Source organism: Phaseolus vulgaris, chromosome 3 (genome assembly GCF_000499845.2).
Source record: "Phaseolus vulgaris cultivar G19833 chromosome 3, P. vulgaris v2.0, whole genome shotgun sequence".
Lineage (NCBI taxonomy): Eukaryota > Viridiplantae > Streptophyta > Magnoliopsida > Fabales > Fabaceae > Phaseolus > Phaseolus vulgaris.
In genome coordinates this window covers 39,605,239-39,624,777 of record NC_023757.2, presented here as the reverse complement: position 1 = coordinate 39,624,777, position 19,539 = coordinate 39,605,239, and the positions used below count along the sequence as shown (strand labels likewise).

The 19,539-nt window shown below is 25.2% G+C and overlaps 1 protein-coding gene across 1 annotated transcript; it reads left to right on the top strand.

Moving 5' to 3' along the window:
• Positions 1 to 4,566: 4,566 nt before the first annotated feature.
• Positions 4,567 to 6,298, top strand: LOC137807621 (small ribosomal subunit protein uS17). The gene is made up of 6 exons (XM_068608345.1): positions 4,567 to 4,755; positions 4,852 to 4,892; positions 4,985 to 5,085; positions 5,620 to 5,764; positions 5,840 to 5,929; positions 6,018 to 6,298. Exons 1-6 carry the CDS (start codon positions 4,744 to 4,746, stop codon positions 6,106 to 6,108), a joined length of 480 nt encoding a protein of 159 aa, XP_068464446.1. The 5' UTR covers positions 4,567 to 4,743; the 3' UTR covers positions 6,109 to 6,298.
• The last annotated feature ends 13,241 nt before the right edge of the window (positions 6,299 to 19,539 follow it).

Genomic DNA, 19,539 nt, shown 5'->3' with positions numbered 1-19,539 from the left:
ATTAAACTAGTATCATACTAACCTAACTTCATTTAAAATAAGAAAAAAACTAACTAATATTAATCGTGGGTCAAACATAACTTTATCTCTCATTAACTTTTAACTTAAAGTTGTGTCAAGTTGCTACATTTTACAAATTTAAACCTATATCATACCTGCACAACTTTTTCATAGTTGACTTAGTCTCATAAAATTTTCAAAAACTACCATTTTTTTTAAAGAACTAAACTAATTCCATTAAAAAACCCAATCAATATTAAGTATCTTTATTACATATATTAACATGGTAGGTTAGTTCATATTAATTTTTTTTAATTATTATAACATAAAATAATATTTCAGAAAATTAAATCAAAATAAATATAAATAAATGTTGAATTTATAAATTTAAAAAAAATGTTAATTTATCAGGTACTCGTTGAAAAACAAAAGTTATTAGATACTAAAAAATATTAATTCTATATTTAAAGATTTAAATCTTATTTAAGATTACATTAATTATTGATAAATTTTCCTGTTGTATTTAGGCAATTTTATTCATTTTAACCATTTATAAGTTGATTTGTTTTGAAAGGTTGACTTATACGAAGATATTACATGAAGATGGAAATAATTTTTGTTGTCACTTTTATTTTTAAAGTGTTTTAAGATGCATGCATATAACAAAACAAATTATAGTTGCATAATAAAATTTGTATTATTATTTTATAATATGAAGAGAAGAAAGAAATATAAATGATGTGATAGGAAAAAATATCATAGAAAAGTTATTAAAAAGGTTACATACATAATATGATTTATATGAAAAATATAAAAAATAATTAAAACAGATAATTATATACAATATTAAAAATGGTGCCACTTATTTATTTGTTAGTCAAATAATAAAACTGAAACTTAAATATGAATAAATAATTGCGAAAAACAAAACCACTGGATGCATGAATCACCTAGCATAATATTATTTTGACTTATAAGTTCTTTGAACCAAATCTTTAATATGTAATATTAATATCCTAAAGAACAATTTTGTGACATCTTGTTCCACTTGAGAAAAATTGTTTCTGAAAAAAATAAAATGTAAAACATATTTGTTTATTATATTAAAAGATGAAAATAAATAAATAAAATTATATTCCTTGGCCATTATTAATTATGATGAGTTGAATTTGTTGATAACATTCACTTGCAACCCTATTTATTGGAAATAATTAAAGTCATGTATGCTAAGTCTAAAATGTTTTAGGAAATGGATTTTTTATTTTTTATTATAAATTTATACTTCAGAAAATTTCAAGAAAATTCATCTCAACATTTTTAAACAATTATCAAGTTCTCTCTGAGTTATAACAGATAATTTTTAGTTTAAGTAAATTTCGTAAACAAAATTATACTAACGAAATTATTAAATTTTACTACTAATAATGAATATTTATCTTCCTAAACGGAATAGATTTCAAGATATAAGACTTTTAAAATTAAAATTAAATTACTAAAATAAAATACATGAATTAAGATTTTGATAACTTTCAACTTGAATTTATCTATTGAAATTTGGAATAATATAGGTTGAAATATTTCTTTTGAGTTTCATCTGGTTTTGGTCTACAAATTTAATTAATATTTTTAATTTGGCAAATACTTGTTTCAATATTTCTGCTTCAAATACTTTGAGTATAGTTGAAGATTTCATTCATACGAAAAAACCATATAAATATTTTACATGATAATTTATTTATTTAATTTATTTTTTCTCATGAAAAAAAAGCAGACGTCAAAACAGGTCTTCACCAAAATATAGCTTTAAAAAATAGCTTCTATAAATTTAAAATTCTGAATATTTACCCATTTTAGTATTAATGTTTTTTTAGAATTACGCAGTGAATAATTATAAAATTTTAGTTTTAGTATTCAAAAGTTGTATTTTGTCATTGTTATATGAATGATCTCAACTGATACTTTCAAACTTATTTATTTTTATCATGAATAATTGGAATTTATTTATTTTATTAATGTATTTTTAAGAGGTGAAAGTTAGAACATTTTTATGTGTTTTGAAGAATTGCAATTTAGAATATATGATGATAGATTGAAAGTTTTGTGTTTATTTTTACCTTTTACCTTTATCTTTGAAGTTGAATTCCATTGATTTCAAACCCATTTGCTATTTTGAATGTAATTGACAACCTTTTAAGGAGATTCTTTAACCATTTCTTGAATATTTGTGTCAAATTCAAAAGGTGGAGCACCTTATAAGGTTATGAGATAAAAATAACGATAAAATTAATTGATTATAAGTTTTGTATAATTAATTTTTCTAAAAATGAGATAGGATTGGGGAGAGAGAAACTCAATCAACCACAACATAAGTATATTAAATATATAATTTCTATTCTAGATAGTATAACATACATTTCTAGAAAAAAAAAACTTAAATCGAAATATTTAATTTAATAGATATATATTTAAAAAACATTATTAGGTACTCAAAATAAAAATAAATAATAGATTTGGGACATAAAATTTATTGAAAACCTTAAATAAATTATCCTCAAAGTTTTATTATTCTGTAGCTATAAAAAGATTAGTTTCATACCTGTGAGATTATTTTGAAGAAAACTATTGCAAGTGTGTGACTATACTTTTTTGGGGAGAGGATTAGTCAGAACCCACTTTAGGTACTTTTAAAAAAAAAATCTTATATGGATAAAATAGAAGTATGTGCTTAATTTTGAAGAACATGTGTATGACAAATAATAGGAAATACAGCAACATATTGAGTTAAGAGACAAGTTGACTATGGAGTTTGTTTTATTTTATAATTACCACTAATTAGCAAAAAAAAAAAAATGAATTGAAAAGCAAAGTTTTAAAGATTGTATTGGTTAGTACCAATAAAGAAGTTATTGAATGGAAAGATGATACGTAAATCACATTATACTTCTCTATGATAAGTGTGCAAAATAAGTCAGCACAAGCTTTAAATATATGTCTATGATTTTTGTAGGCTTGGAACCTTTGCCAATTTCTCATAAATATCTTAATTGAATTTTTGTCAATTTTTCATAAATATCTTAATTGAATTAATGATAAGTTAACACAAGTTTCGAAGCCTTGTTTTATTATTGATGAATGATGTTTATTTATTTTTGTCTATAATTGTTCTGGTTCGGTCACAAATTTTTTGTAAGGATATTTATAAAAAAACCTTCAATACTCAAGTCAAAATTTAATATTCGATGATTAATATGTACTTTTGTCTTATTCTTAAATGTATATTTGTAGGATTAAAAGATAATTTTTATGCAGATAGATTCGATTTAACATAACTTACTGAATTAACCTCATGATTAGAATATGATTTCGTAAGAATGAATTATGTTTAAATTTGTATGTCTCATAGGTATTCGATTTGTAGATAATTTTGTATGTGTATAGATGAATAAGAAAAAGAAATAAAAGTGTAATGACTTTTTTTTTAATATGAGAAGGAGCTTTTCAAATATAGTGGCTATCACTATGAGATTCCAACAAGGACATGAATGTTGATACATAGTGCATGTAAGTCTTTATGGTTAAGTCAAGGGTAGCAAAAGGAAGGAACCCTTTTGCACTATAAAGTTGTCATGGCACTAAGCTATGCATAAGAATCTTTCTTATGTCTTTGATGGGAAAATAGAGATGTTGGACTAAGACGTGGGACAATGGTGTTCACTCAAGTTTTGTGTCCTTCGCATTAAGTCATCAGTGGAGGGACTTAAATAGTTTCATGCCCTTTGTTAGGGTTCGTTTGATATGTGAGATATTTTCAACACCAAAAAATAACAAAATTGAAGTCAACTTAACACTAAATAAAAGCATTAAAGTATTTTTAATTAAACAAAGCGATAAAAAAATTATCTAAAAAATAAGATGAGAAATAAATTTGCATCTATGGGTATTATCTCAATCTGTGTGGACTTTGATGAGAAATATTTGCATAAAAGTTAGAACAAAATAAGTTTATTTTTATGAAGGGTGTTTCTTAGTGCAGTCTTGCATTATTGTGTTAACTTCGGAATTACCTTAGGCCAGTGCATGCGTCTTATTTTCAAACCTTGCCATGGTGGTAGAATAGATGTTGCATACTATCATATGTAGTCTCATATTTTAAATTTAGATATAATTATATATTCTTCTTACATTCTAACTGCCCATAACTATAAAAAAATGTTTTCATTTATAATAAAGAAATTAATTCTCAAGAGAAAGAACGAATATATAATTATTAAAAAATACATTTTCGATTCCCTAATCCATAAGTTAAAAATAAGTTAAAAATGTGTTTCGAATTCACCAATTTTTATTAAAAAAATCATCATGAATTCATAGACTCATAAGTAAAAAAATGTATTATAAATTCATGAATGTATAAATATAGTGGAACTCAATTTTCAGAAATCTCTAAACCTTATAACACATATTTTCAAATAAAAATGACAATGTTAGTTTTGATATTTTAAAAAATATTGGGGTGCAGGAAGAAACATGCCTTTTTTAAAAGAACTTAAAATGAAACTATTTTTTAGAAAAATAATGTTATAGCAAATTTACAGCCCACAACGAAAAGCCCAGAACTGGAAATCTTAAGAAAGGCAGCGTTTTCCCTGGAAACAGCCGTGAGAGAAGTGACTAAGGTTTGTAGGTGCGGCAACTCCAGCACTCTCCTCTGCAGCATTCTCCGTCTAATCAAATCCCTTTAGCATGGCTGAACAAGTACGATTCTCCTCCAATTCTCCATTTGGCTTTGTTAATTGTCCTTAGTTCTTCTGTGGATCTTCCGTTTATTTTCTTCTTTATTTTGTATTGCAGACCGAGAAGGCGTTTCTGAAGCAACCAAAAGTGTTCCTCAGGTACGCTACACACTACAAAGACCAATTAACTTTGTTTTTCACGTAGTTGTTTTGATGCTCATTAGTTTTTCTTATTTTTCCCGCTTTCGCAGCTCGAAGAAAACTGGCAAGGGGAAGAGACCTGGTAAAGGTGGAAACCGTTTTTGGAAATCTATTGGTCTTGGATTTAAGACTCCCAGAGATGCCATCGAAGGTATCTCTCCTCTCTCTTTCACCCAATTTTCTCTTTTTTAATGTTTGTTCTTTGAGATGTAAATCTATAGGTTATTGTTTTGGCCGTGTGTATTTTTTAATTAGGTTAAAATTCACATTCTTGTATGAAACCGTCTCTTTGATGGTATGTTTCATGTTATAGAAGTGCATTTTTATAATTGATACTTTGGACTGTCTTTTTACTATAATGATTCTTAAACAAGCATTTCAAGTCCAACTCGTTAGAGATGTTTCTGATATGAACATTTTTATGTACATGATTTAAGGATTAGTCTCTATGATGGTGTCTCATGTTTGCTCTCTTATATATGCTAAACAAAATAATATGCATTTGTCTATGCAATTGAACATTCAAATTTTTGGTGAGAATCATTGACAAAAAAAAACTCTTGACATTACACATGTCATATCATTATCTCTGTTTTAATCTTTTATTTCATACGAAAGGATGTGGTTAATTCTGTTGTCTAAATAGGTAATTTAAACATCTCCGACTCCTTTTGATTTATTACAGGAACATACATTGACAAGAAGTGCCCCTTCACTGGCAATGTCTCTATTCGTGGCCGTATCCTAGCAGGAACATGTCACAGTGCTAAGATGAATAGGACTATTGTTGTTAGGAGGAATTATCTCCATTTTATTAAGAAGTACCAGAGGTATTATCCTACCATGTTTATTTTTGTATGTTTATGATTGCAGAAATGTAATTATAAATGTTTTTTTATGTAAAGGTATGAGAAGAGGCACTCCAATATTCCTGCTCATATATCACCTTGTTTCCGTGTGAAGGAAGGTGATCATGTCATTATTGGTCAATGCAGGTAAGATTTTATGAATGTAATTGTTTTGGGGTATTTTTATAGGTTTATGCATCTGTCTGATGTTTGTTTATTTCTACCACCTATGCAGGCCACTCTCCAAGACAGTGAGGTTCAATGTCTTGAAAGTGATTCCTGCAGGATCTTCTAGCGGTGCAAAGAAAGCATTTACTGGAATGTGAGCTTTGATTTCCAGTAGTCTTATGATTTTGTTATACGTTGTGGCCTATGATAACTAGTTTTTTACTTTTCAAACAATGTAAAACTCATCCTGTTTTCAGTCTATTTATTTTAGTGTTTTTTTGTATTGTGTTTAGACTGAAAATCAAAGGTTTTGCCCTAATTAATGTGAAACAATTATTTTTGGTAGAATGCCTTTGTCATTGGAAACTAAATTGAGAGCATCAGTTCTAGGTCTTAAATGTAGTATTGGAAACCAAATATTTAGATTAGAAATCAGAGTAGTTTTGTATCTCTAAAACAGTATTTATCAATAGGACATTTACCCGTTGTGGCGGACTGGATTTGTAGTAGTTAAACTTGTCAAACAGGATTGTTTCAGTCTGTCAAACTGTATTGCTTTCTTTAAGTTTAATAAAAATAAAACTTATGGTTTTTGTTCCTAAGGACCTACTCTGGAATTCGTGTGGAAATAGTTGGACTAATTACAGAATATTTTATGCTGTGTTTGGACAATTTTTGGGGATAGATGATTTGTGAGGATTAAATATGTGTGGGGATATATGAAGTTGTTTGGATTGAGGAATGATATAGTGGATTTGTGAGATAGTTGATTGTAAGTTTATAAATTTATTTTTGTTGTTATAAAATATTTGAATAATGAATTATGATTTTTTTTTATTGTGTAAGTTTGAAGTTTTTTTAATAGGTAATATCTATAATTTTTTTTGTATTTTAAATAAAAACACTAAAAAATATATTGTGTTAAATTTATGAAAGTAATATTTATTATTATATTTATTGGTTATTTTATATAATTATATATGTTTGTTGATATTAATATTATTCTCATTATTTATAATTATATGTTATTATTAATAGTATAATTAAATATTTTTAAAATTATTAAATAAATTTATGTAAAATTTAATTTTATATATTTTAATAGAATACATGCACTTGGATAAAATATAAGAATACAAGAATTTTAAATTTCTCCATCCTCTCTTCATTTATTCTTTCATTTTTAAAATCATTGAAATAAAAAAAAACACAGACTCCTTTTACTTGGAAACAAACTCAGCATTAAGGATTAATAATTAGTGAAAACAAGCACTGTATTAGGGATCAATAATTAGTGAAAGACAATTGCTTTAATTTGAGTGAGTATAAGTAACTGTTTAAAAAAAAATAATGAACAAGAATAATTGGGATAAATAATTTTTGTCAAAAAGGTATAAATATTTTATACCATTTATCTGAAGAAGAATAATTAGTGCAATTCTTTTTCTATTTTTTCAAAATGGGCAAAACAATTTGTAAATGGATAAATCATCAATGTAAAGTTGTGAAATAGAATACTGAAATTGCCTTATGTTATATACTTTTTAAAAAAAAATTATATATGAAATTGTATATGCTATATATGTTTTCTAATTTTACAATATGCAATGACATATTTTTAAAAAATATTCAAAAATCTAGAATTCGTGTATTATATACTATTTTTAGTTAAAATCGTATATACGTTTTAAGATTTTTAGTATATAATAATTTTAATCCACGTTTTTTAATATTTAAAATTAAAAAATTAAAAATAATGAAAGTTAAATAAGTTTAATTTATTATTTATAAATTTTCTATATATATAATTAAAAAATAATTGTTTTCTTTAAAAAAAATTTTAACAGAAAATTTTTGTAAAATATTTTTATTATATATAATCAATGGTTGAATTTTTAGAAAATAATTTTTTATTATATATAATCAACAATTAAATACATTAAAAAAATTAATTTTTAACAAAATTAGTTATGTAATAATTTAATAATATAAGTTAATTATTTTTTTTTAAAAATGATTAAATTAAATTTAATTCATAATAAAAGTTAAGTTGGTAAAATCCTAAATTCAAAATAAAACAGAAATTTTAATCGAAAAACTAAAATAAAGAAGGTTAATAGGAAACTTTAATTACCATATGGCAATTTATTATCCTGTAGATTTTATCCCTATATAATCACGGTCATTAAGTTTTACTATGTATATAATTAAAAATGATTTTATAAAAATTCAATCATTCTTTAATTATATAATAAAAAAATATATTATTAAAGCTTATTTAGTTAAAAAATATATTTTAAGAAATACTAATTTTCTTTAATTATATGTATAACTATAATAATTAAAATTATCTAATTTCTTATTATTTTTAAAAATTTTAAATATTTATTAAAATTATTATATATTAAAAAATTAAAAACGTATATTTTATATACGATGTTAACTAAAATTGGTGATTTTGGTATTCATAAAACGTATTTCACATCGGTAATTTACCCATTTATGAAAAAAAAATCATTTTGAAAATTTGAAAAAAAATTGCACTACCTAAGAAAAAAATACGTTGAAGTAAAAATATCTTTGAGTGCCTATAGTTTTTCTTTTAAAATGTATTAAGTAAGTTTTATTAAAGTATATCGACTTTTTTATTGATAAAGGTTAACTAACTTTTTCGAGCCTTTAGGCCCTGTTTGGTTCTAGGAGTGGTATTGTTGTCGACGACGGAAGTCTCAGTACCACCCCGTTTGCTTCTAGCATTCAATGCGGGTGAGGGAGGAAGTGCAGAGAAAGTGGAGTGGGTTTAGGCTCTTCTCCATATTGAAGAGAAAGTAGGGATCATCAGAGCGAGGGCCACGTCACAACTAGGAAGTTACCCTTGTGACATTTCTTTTCTCCTCTCCATTCCAGGACAAACCACTGCCCCCTGCATGCATGCCACATCAAAGCATGAGATTCCTGACTTGGCTTAGGAATCGTTTGACCATTGAAGGCTGTGAATGCAGTGGGTGAGGAGTAGGTGTGCATTAAGTTGGTTGTTCAATATATAAAACCATGCATAGTTGTTTCACTAATCAAAGAAACCAAAGAAACCGAAGCTTGTCCTCATATGTATTGAGTTCTATTGGGGTTGGAGAGATTAGTAAGGCATCAGAGTGTGTGGTAGGGGTTCACTAACGTTGTGCTTGAGTCATCTCAGGTGCTTGGTTGATCTCAGGTGAGCATATATCTTTGCTTCAATGGTGCTTAATTGATTATGGCTGAAAAAGCATTGGCCACATAATCAATTATGTGTTAAAAATTCAAGACATAATCAATTATCTTAAGCGTTCATAAATTGTGATAATCGATTATGGCTTTTGATAATCGATTAAGCCTGTTTTTTGCCTTGTTCAATAATCGGTTATGCTTGATTTTTTTGGATAATCGATTATCCTTTGTTTGTAACTGATGAGATAATCGATTATGTTCTAATTTTTTGTGAGCTTTGTGAAATTTTCTGGGTTGCTTAATTTGCTTAATTTCCAGGTACTCTCCTGGTGTGTTCTTCATGCCTATTGTGCTGTTCTTTAGGTTTTTTAATTTTTTATGTTAACATTTTGTTTTTAATTTCTGTTTTATATTTATGTTTGGATGATTATTGTTTTGTAATATAATTTGTTTAGGGTTTAGTTTAATTAATTATGTTAATGAGTTAGTAAATTAATGTTGTTTCTAATTCCTTTATTTGAATTTTTTTTTTAAATTTTTGTACATAATTATTATTTTTTTAACATTTAAGAAAAATATTTATTTGTATAAAATTAATGATTAACATATGGAAATAGAAATTTGTAAAGTTTAGGTTTTCTTTATATTTAGCATAAATTATTAATGTTATAATTAAAACAATTAAAAAAATGTTGTAGTAATTAAAGAAAACTGAAAAAGTTTAAATAAATATTGTTTATATTTTTAATAATAAATGTACATAGTTATTTTTTTTATAAGAGAATAGATTTATTTATTTAAAATGAATATTGGTATTATGTAGGGTTATTTTTTATTTTACATAAATTATTGATGTTAGAATTAAATGTTATAAAAAATGTTATAGTAATTTAAAAAGGGAGAAAAAGTTTAGAGAAGAAATTTGAATTTGTAATAATAAATGTAGATAGTTATTAGTTTTTAAAAATTAAATTGTTTATAAGAAATAGTTTTTTATTTGTAAATAGTATTTTTACAGAATGGAAATAAAATTTGATAATGTTTAGTTAATATTTTTTTTAGATTTGACATGAATTATTAATGTTATGCCGTCAAACACTTCTTCTATGCCGTCTGTTGGCTCTGCGGGCACATCCTCATCTCGAGGATCAAAGAGAAAAGCCCCTACTATAGACGACATTGATGAACATTTTGCAATGTTGAATATTAATCTTCAACAATGCGTGTCATCAATGAAGGATGGAAATGAAAATGCCTCTCAGTTGGTGAATATTGCTCGTGCACAGGCAACGACAGCTCAAGATATAGCTGTCGAAATTAGACAAAGAAACGACCTATATGCTGAGCATGTACACCACCATCGACGCCATGCCTCATGCCAGTACTTAAAGTCTGATATTTGGGCAATGCTCGTGGAGCTTAACATTTAGGATGAACAACTCATGGATCAATGCTACGAGTTTTTATGTGACCATCCCAGAAGAGTTAAGCAACTATTTGGGATGCCATATGAGCGTCGCATGACAAAGTTGTTTGGATTTATGACTAGGCGTTGATTTCATATATCTGTATGTCGGCGTTACCTTTAATTATTGGACATGTAATATTTGACTGTGTTTGTTTATTATTGGACATGTAATATTTTTCTTTGTGAACTTGTACTTTCATTGGCCATGTAATATTTTCCTTTGTGAACTTGTACTATTGGGTTTGAAAAGACCTTCCATTATGTTTATGATATTATGTTAACTTCGGTTTAGTTATTTATTGTAGTAATTGCATTATACATGGCATCATCATCCCAGAAACGTAACATAACCCATATGGGTAAATCTCTAGCAGAAGATGTTGTTGTTCCTCCTCAGCCAGCAACGAGGATTGAACAAGTTCTTGATTATAAAAGATACTTTAGTACAAGACGTCAAATGGTGGTGTTTGAAAAAAGTTTCACGCAAGACCAGTATTACCACAAAAAGTTATGGATACTCCATTTTTTGCTGCTCCAGGATTTGAATTCCAAAATGTTTTGAATTGGCAAGGTTTACAACCTTTACTTGGAATTAATCTTCCGTATTATGAGGACTTGGTGAGAGTATTTTATACAAATGTAAAAATCACACATGTTGGTCACCTTGCCATTGAGATTTGCGGAAGGATGATACACATTAAAGAAATGGATTGGATGACCATTGCTCATCTATAGTATGACGGTCTTAAGTTAACCCTGAGACGATCCCTGAGGAACTGAATTTTATCGTCCATGATTCGTGAAGATGTTGAAGGTAAAAATCTCAGAAATGTCGGTAGTCTGAAAATGAATGACTGACTGTTGCATTACACATGGGTGCATATCTTGTGCCCTCGTGGAAGCAACTTTGCACAACTTCTGAATAAAGATATTTTTATGTTGTGGTTAATAAAAAAATAATGTACTCATTAATTGGCCTCATTACATCATGCAACACATCATCAAATGTCGGGATAACAAGATGCCTCTCCCATTTGCAAATTTGATAACGAGGATCTTGCAGGTGTATGGCTTCGACTTGTCGAATGAACAAGCAATAATGCTAGGCTGAAATCATTACTTTGGGAAAAAAAGTATGACAAAATTAAATATATTCCAGGTCAATGGCGTATGGCAACTTGGTAGGCCTCACCGTGCACACGAAGAAGATGTTGAAAAGGATGAATTGCCAACACAAGATGTTGAAGGTGGTCAACCTGAGGCGGCAATCCCCCATCAAACCGAATTGTTAATCCAAATTTTGTTTGGGATACAAAGCATGAATACCCCAATTGACAGGGTTGATCAAAGGATGAATCCAATTGAGGATACTCTGAATGACATTCGATGTCATCAAGGCCATTGATTGTGTTATCATTATGTTATTGTCATTGTTATTTTTATTTCTAATTTTCATGTTGAACATTAATGAATTGTTATTGTTATTTTTTATGTTGACCATTGACAATTGTTATTTAATATTAAGGTTTTATGCTACTTTTCATGCTACTTATTTACATAATCATATTGTTTTGAATGCAACTTTTTTACCATTTTATTTCTATTATGCATAAATCATATTTGTGTCCCTAAACCCTAATACGAAACTTTGACAACATTGGTTAAGTGCCATTCAATGTCTGTGTATCAGAACACGTTGTCATCTAGTTTTACTAGTTGTAGTGTGCAAAATCGTGGTACTTTTACTCATGCTACTGGGAGCACAAGTGCCTTCGTTGCTCCTATTTGTGATTGTGGACAGTTTGCTGTTTTGAGAATAGCGACAACAGAAAAAAAATGCTGGAAATTTTTTTTGGGGTTGTCCCAACTACAAGGTAAAAATTATTCAATTAGGTTTGATACAAACTTAAGAATGCTATTTTAAATTTATTCATTGTTCAATTTTATTGTTTTCTTGAAAATAGATTAGAAGTGGCATGGTTATAGGCTGTAATTTTTTCAAATGGTGCATTGAAGACGTTGCCGATGAAAAAGATACAATTATTATCATACAACGGAATAAGATATGTCTTCCAGAAAACCGTTTGAAGGTCTCCACAAGAAGGATTAAAATGTTATTACTGGGGATGTCTTTTCTTTTTCTAATTAACATTATTATGTTCTTCATTTTTACATAATTTCAAAATTACAAACAAATTAACATAATCTTTATATCTCTTTCCGGATTAAATGTAATGTAATTTTTTCAAATGGTGCATTGAAGACGTTGCCGATGAAAAATATACAATTATTATCATACAACGGAATAAGATATGTCTTATAGAAAACCGTTTGAAGGTCTCCACAAGAAGAATTAAAATGTTATTACTGGGGATGTCTTTTCTTTTTCTAATTAACATTATTATGTTCTTCATTTTTACATAATTTCAAAATTACAAACAAATTAACATATCTTTATATCTCTTTCCGGATTAAATGTAATGAATTTATATTATATATTTAATTTATATTCATGTTATATTCTAAATATCTATTTTCTTTTTAAAATATATTCATTTTGCTATTCATAATAATGAAAATCATTATTAAAATTAATTTTTTATATATTTGTATATATATAACATAACATAATTTAAAAATTCATATATAATATTAAAATTATGTAAATAAATTCAGTTAAGTAAAAAATAAAATAAAATAAATAAAATGTTAAATAATCAAATTATACTTAAATTTAAAATTATAATTCATGGTTTCTTTCAATTTTACATTTTTTTTTATTTATAAATGAAACTTAAAATTATTTTAATTAACTAAAATATGAAAATGATTCTTCATTATTTATTCTTCTTTTTTATACAAGGGTAAATTTGTAATCTTACAAATTTTACTATTCAAAATAATTTATAATATTCTTACAACCATCACATCACTCGCAAATTTCAATAAACTTTCTTCAGACATCTACTCTAACATACTCAAATCCAAACAACCTCAATTTTTTCACACTTCCACTCCCCTCACCCTCTAATCCAAACAAAGCGAAAATATAAAATATAAAAGAATGTGTACACCTGATGAAACTAAATAAGGATTTAAATAAGGATTTAGAACATACAGGAGGCTGCAAAGACCCTAGAGATACTGTCACTGGAGCTCCAAAGGCATTACGTCATCTATCAGACATGAGACGAATCAAATATCCCACTAGAGCCTCAAATTCATCATGCTCCTTCATTCATTCCAATATGGCAAATGTAGTGGAAAAGAATTTCAGATGAATATAAACTTAAAAAGACATGCAAATACCATTTTTTATTGGTCAGAGATCATAAATTCATTATAGCAATCTAATAACAGATTTTTGACCATGATGAGGTTATTTTTTTTTCCATCAAAATAGAATCTGTTTAAAAAAAATTACAATATTAGCTGATTTGACCCGTGTCATCACTTATAATCATTACTTTTCAAGATATTTATTTTACTAATTCACAACAATAATTCTCTATTTATTTTCCAAATACAATAAATTTTTATTTATCTATTTATTTCCAAATTCAATAACAATTTTGTTTATTTTTTAATTAATCAAATAATCAAGTTATTGTATTACATTACCGTCAAACATGATCCATACACGATTATCCAGTTTTTTATTCCTTAAAACTAACACTTTTAGAAAATTATGTATCAAATTAATTTTTAACATTACATAACTTACTACCCAATATATAAACAATAAAATTTTAAAAAATAATAAATTATGACGTGTTGGCACGACTTCAGTATGACAGGGCAGAAATCGTGTCAAATTGACACGACTTCAGTATGACATGACAAAGTCGTGTCAAATTGAGACGATTTGTGCATATAAAGTCGTGCCGAATTGGCACGACTTGTCTAAATTTGTAATTTTTTTAAAAGGACTCCATTTTGATAAAAAAAAAAACCCATGATGGTCAAAAAGCGGCTCAATTCCCTATCTAGCACCATTTACATCTTTATTTCCCTATCTAGCACCCTTTTGTTTTTATTTCCGTATCTAGCACGCTTTTGTTTTTATTTCCCTATCTAGCACCCTTTTGTTTTTATTTCTCTATCTAGCACTCTTTTATTTTTTATTTCCCTATCTAGCACCATTTTAAAAATAAATAAATAAATAATAAATTATTATTTTTTTAATAATTTTAATTTTTGAATGCATTAAAAAATAAATATTTTTAATGTTTAAAATAATTAGAAATATAATTAATGAATAAATAAATGAATTTTTACAAAATAAAAATAAAAAAGTAATAAATTAAAAATGTTTAGTTTAAAATTATTTTTTTTAAAAATAAGAAAATAAAAAATTAAACTATACAACAACATAAAAGTTGAATCTATAAACATAAATTAGTATTTATTTTTATTATTATTAATGATATAATCATGTTAATTTCAAGTAAAAAATACAGGACATAATTATTAAAAAACCAAAGTCAATTAGTATTAATGAATAGTGAACACATAAATAATATTGAAGTGTCTACCCTAAATGCAAAATTCTAAAAAAAAGCTAATGCAAATGCTACACTTAATGCATTAAAAAATAAATATTTTTAATGTTTAAAATAATTAGAAATATAATTAATGAATAAATAAATGAGTTTTTACAAAATAAAAACAAAAAAGTAATAAATTAAAAATGTTTAGTTTAAAATTATTATTTTTAAATGAAGAAAATAAAAAATTAAACTCTACAACAACATAAAAGTTGAATCTATAAACATACATTAGTATTTATTTTTATTATTATTGATGATGTAATCATGTTAATTTCAAGTAAAAAATAGAGGACATATTTATAAAAAAAACCAAAGTCAAATAGTATTAATTAATAAATAATATTGAAGTGTTTACCTAAATGCAAAATTCTAAAAAAACTAATACAAATGTTACACTTAATGCTTAAAAATGAGAAGAAAAAAATGTAAAAATAAATAAGTCTAGAAAATAAAAACAACAACAATAAAATAAAAACAAAAACCATAAATAAATAAATAAAGATTGCAGAAAAAATAATAATAACTAAAAACATAAAAGGTATAAAATAAAGGAAAAACAAAATAAGATAAAGATAAAAGATATAAAAAAAAATCAAATAAATCAAAACAAGATAAATATAATAGATATAAGACGATACTAAATAAGTATATATTGATCATAAAAAGGAAAATAAATGAGAGATGATCATTAATTTAATATGTTTCTAGTTATTATTATTTTTTCTGCCATTCTTTATTTATTTCTATTTATGTTTTTATTCATTAATTATATTTCTAACTATTTTAAATACTAAAAATATTTTTTTTAATGCATTCAAAATTAAAATTATAAAAAAAATTACTAGATTGTGCAATTCTCGTCATTAATTATGTTTCATTTTGCACAAACTATTTAATGTACCACTGAAGAAAATATCAAATGAATGATCATCTTTTATTTATTTTCCTTTTTATGATCAACATATACTTATTTAATATTGCCTTATATCTCTTATCTTTATCTTGTTTGAATTTTTTTTATATCTTTTATCTTTATCTTATTTTGTTTTGCCTTTATTTTATATCTTTTATGTTTTTAGTTTTTTTTTTCTGTCATTCTTTATTTATATCTATTTTTTGTTTTTATTTTATTGTTGCTGTTTTTATTTACTATACTTATTTTTTTGATCTCATTTTTAAGCATTAAGTGTAACATTTGTATTAGTTTTTTTTAGAATTTTGCATTTAGGTAAACACTTCAATATTATTTATGTGTCCACTATTAATTAATACTAATTGACTTTGTTTTTTTTTTTATAAATATGTCCTGTATTTTTTTACTTGAAATTAATATGATTACATAAGCAATAATAATAAAAATAAATACTAATTTATGTTTATAGATTCAACTTTTATGTTGTTGTAGAGTTTAATTTTTTATTTTCTTCATTTTTTTAAAAAATAATTTTAAACTAAACATTTTTAATTTATTACTTTTTTTTTGTAAAAACTCATTTATTTATTCATTAATTATATTTATAATTGTTTTAAACATTAAAAATATTTATTTTTTAATGCATTCAAAATTAAAATTATTAAAAAAATAATAATTTATTATTTATTTATTTATTTTTAAAATAGTGCTAGATAGGGAAATAAAAAATAAAAGAGTGCTAGATAGGGAAATAAAAACAAAAGGGTGCTAGATAGGGAAATAAAAACAAAAGGGTACTAGATAGGGAAATAAAGATGTAAATGGTGCTAGATAGGGAATTGAGCCTAAAAAAGCCCCAATACCCAATGAAAAAAGAATAAATATACAGAAACCTGAATTTACCCTGACGTCAATCCAGAATAATAAAATTTGCAATATACAGAATGAATATATTTGCATAATAAAATTTGTATTATTATTTTATAATATGAGCACGAAGAAGAGAAGAAAGAAATATAAATGATGTGATGGAAAAAAAATATCATACAAAAGTTATTAAAAATGTTATTACATAATATGACATACATAAGTATATTAAATATATAATTTCTATTTTAGATAGTATGACATACATTTCTAGAAAATAAACTTAAATCAAAATATTTAATTTAATAGATATATATTTAAAAAACAGTATTAGGTACTCAAAATAAAAATAAATAATAGATTTGGGACATAAAAATGATTGAAAACCTTAAATAAATTATCCTCAAAGTTTTAATATTCTGTAGCCATAAAACGATTAATTTCATATTTGTGAGATTATTTTGAAGAAAACTATTGGCAAAACCATCTTATATGGATAAAATAGAAGTATGTGCCTAATTTTGAAGAACATGTGTATGACAAATAATAGGAAATACAGCAACATATTGAGTTAAGAGACAAGTTGACTATGGAGTTTGTTTTATTTTATAATTACCACTAATTAGCAAAAAAAAAAAATGAATTGAAAAGCAAAGTTTTAAAGATTGTATTGGTTAGTACCAATAAAGAAGTTATTGAATGGAAAGATGATACGTAAATCACATTATACTTCTCTATGATAAGTGTGCAAAATAAGTCAGCACAAGCTTTAAATATATGTCTATGATTTTTGTAGGCTTGGAACCTTTGCCAATTTCTCATAAATGTCTTAGAGTTAATATAATGGTTTTTATTTTATGAAAAGAGAAAGCCTCATTTTATTATTGATGAATGGTATTTATTTTTTTTTTAATTTTTTTTCATTATTATTATTTTGGTTGATTATCGATAAAAGAAAGATATACGTAAAAAGGTTCTCTAATATTCAAATCAGAATTTAATATTCGGTGATTGAAATTTACAAATATTAATAAATATGTACACTTGTCTTGTTATTGAATGTGTATTTTATATTCTATTTTAAGATTTATGTAATTTTTTTCTTTATGTTTAATATAAAATAAAAGAAATGTGTGTGATTTTAACGTTAAATCCTTAATATTGTTAAATCATTTCATTGTAATTTTTTAAAATTACTTAATTAATATAATAAACAATATTCAACAAGTACTACAAATTTACAAATATACATGAAGATGAAGATGGAAATAGATAAAAACAAAAAAATAAATATAAATATATATTTATATTTATATTTAAAAAATAAGTATAAGCCGCCTTGACTACTACCAAATTGGAAAATGAAAAAAAAAAGTTATTACCACTGCCACTAATTTGAGTCTTATAAGCTGTTGAAACGTCCAAAAGAAATTATGTAGAGTATTGTGGCACATATTCTACCACTAAAGAATTCTAATTAAAAGGTATAAGACAATGTGTACTTATAAATGAATTTTTTATTGATATAATAGATTTTCATGATTTTAGAATTTTTTATTATGAATTTTGGTTTGATCCTCATATTTTAATATTTTTTTTAATAATATTTGTTTCAGTATGATGCTAAATGATCGTTTTATTTAAAATGTCAGCTTGATTGAAATGAGATGTAAAATGATGTCTAAAATAAAAAAAAATTATAATAAAAAATCTAATTAATTACAGTAACTTAATTAGTATTTAAAAATTAAAAAATTTAGTAGTTAAATAGTCATTGTTCATCAAATAAATAAATAAAAAGTAATGAGCAACCACACTATAAAGTGGAATATGTTAGTTAGTGTTAGGCAATAATAATTTAAAATATCATGTTAAAAAAGATAGAAAAAAGTGATGCGAATCAAAACAAGAACAGTTCTTAGAAAGTGGGGTGACAGTTTGATAATTGATGGAGTGCAGACTCCAACCTTGCACCGACACAGTCATTTGTTGTGACAGACAGCTTCAACAATAGGTCCTGTTCCTGCCATATCAATAATGTTTTTTTGTCTCTCTTTCCAATGCATCACCCATGATTCAATTTAAGTCACTTAATCAATTTAACTCACTTTCAAAACAAATTAAAATTTAACACATCATGAACTACTTTCATTTATTATTTTATTGGATTTTTTTTAATTATTAAAATGTCATTTTGTTATATATTTATATGATTTTAATGAATTTAACTGTACCATCTTTCAAAATTCAATTATAACAGAATCATAACAAAATTTATCTATTTTGTTAATTATGATATAAAATTATATTACATTGGTAAAAAATATCTATTTCATTTGCATATCTCAATCTAAATCACAATAACTCCTTAAGTATGGTTTTCAGTATGTGTTCGATGTACGTATATTATCATAGAGAAATAAGAAAGTTTAGTTCCTCTGAAAGAAAAGTTTAGTTTATGTTGATAAATATTGATTTATATGCGATAAAGTGGGTAGTTATTTGGTTTGGATTATTAGTTTTTGTTTATTTTTTTCTCATATTTTTGGTCTATACTTCCCTTTTTATAAGTGTATCCCTGTAA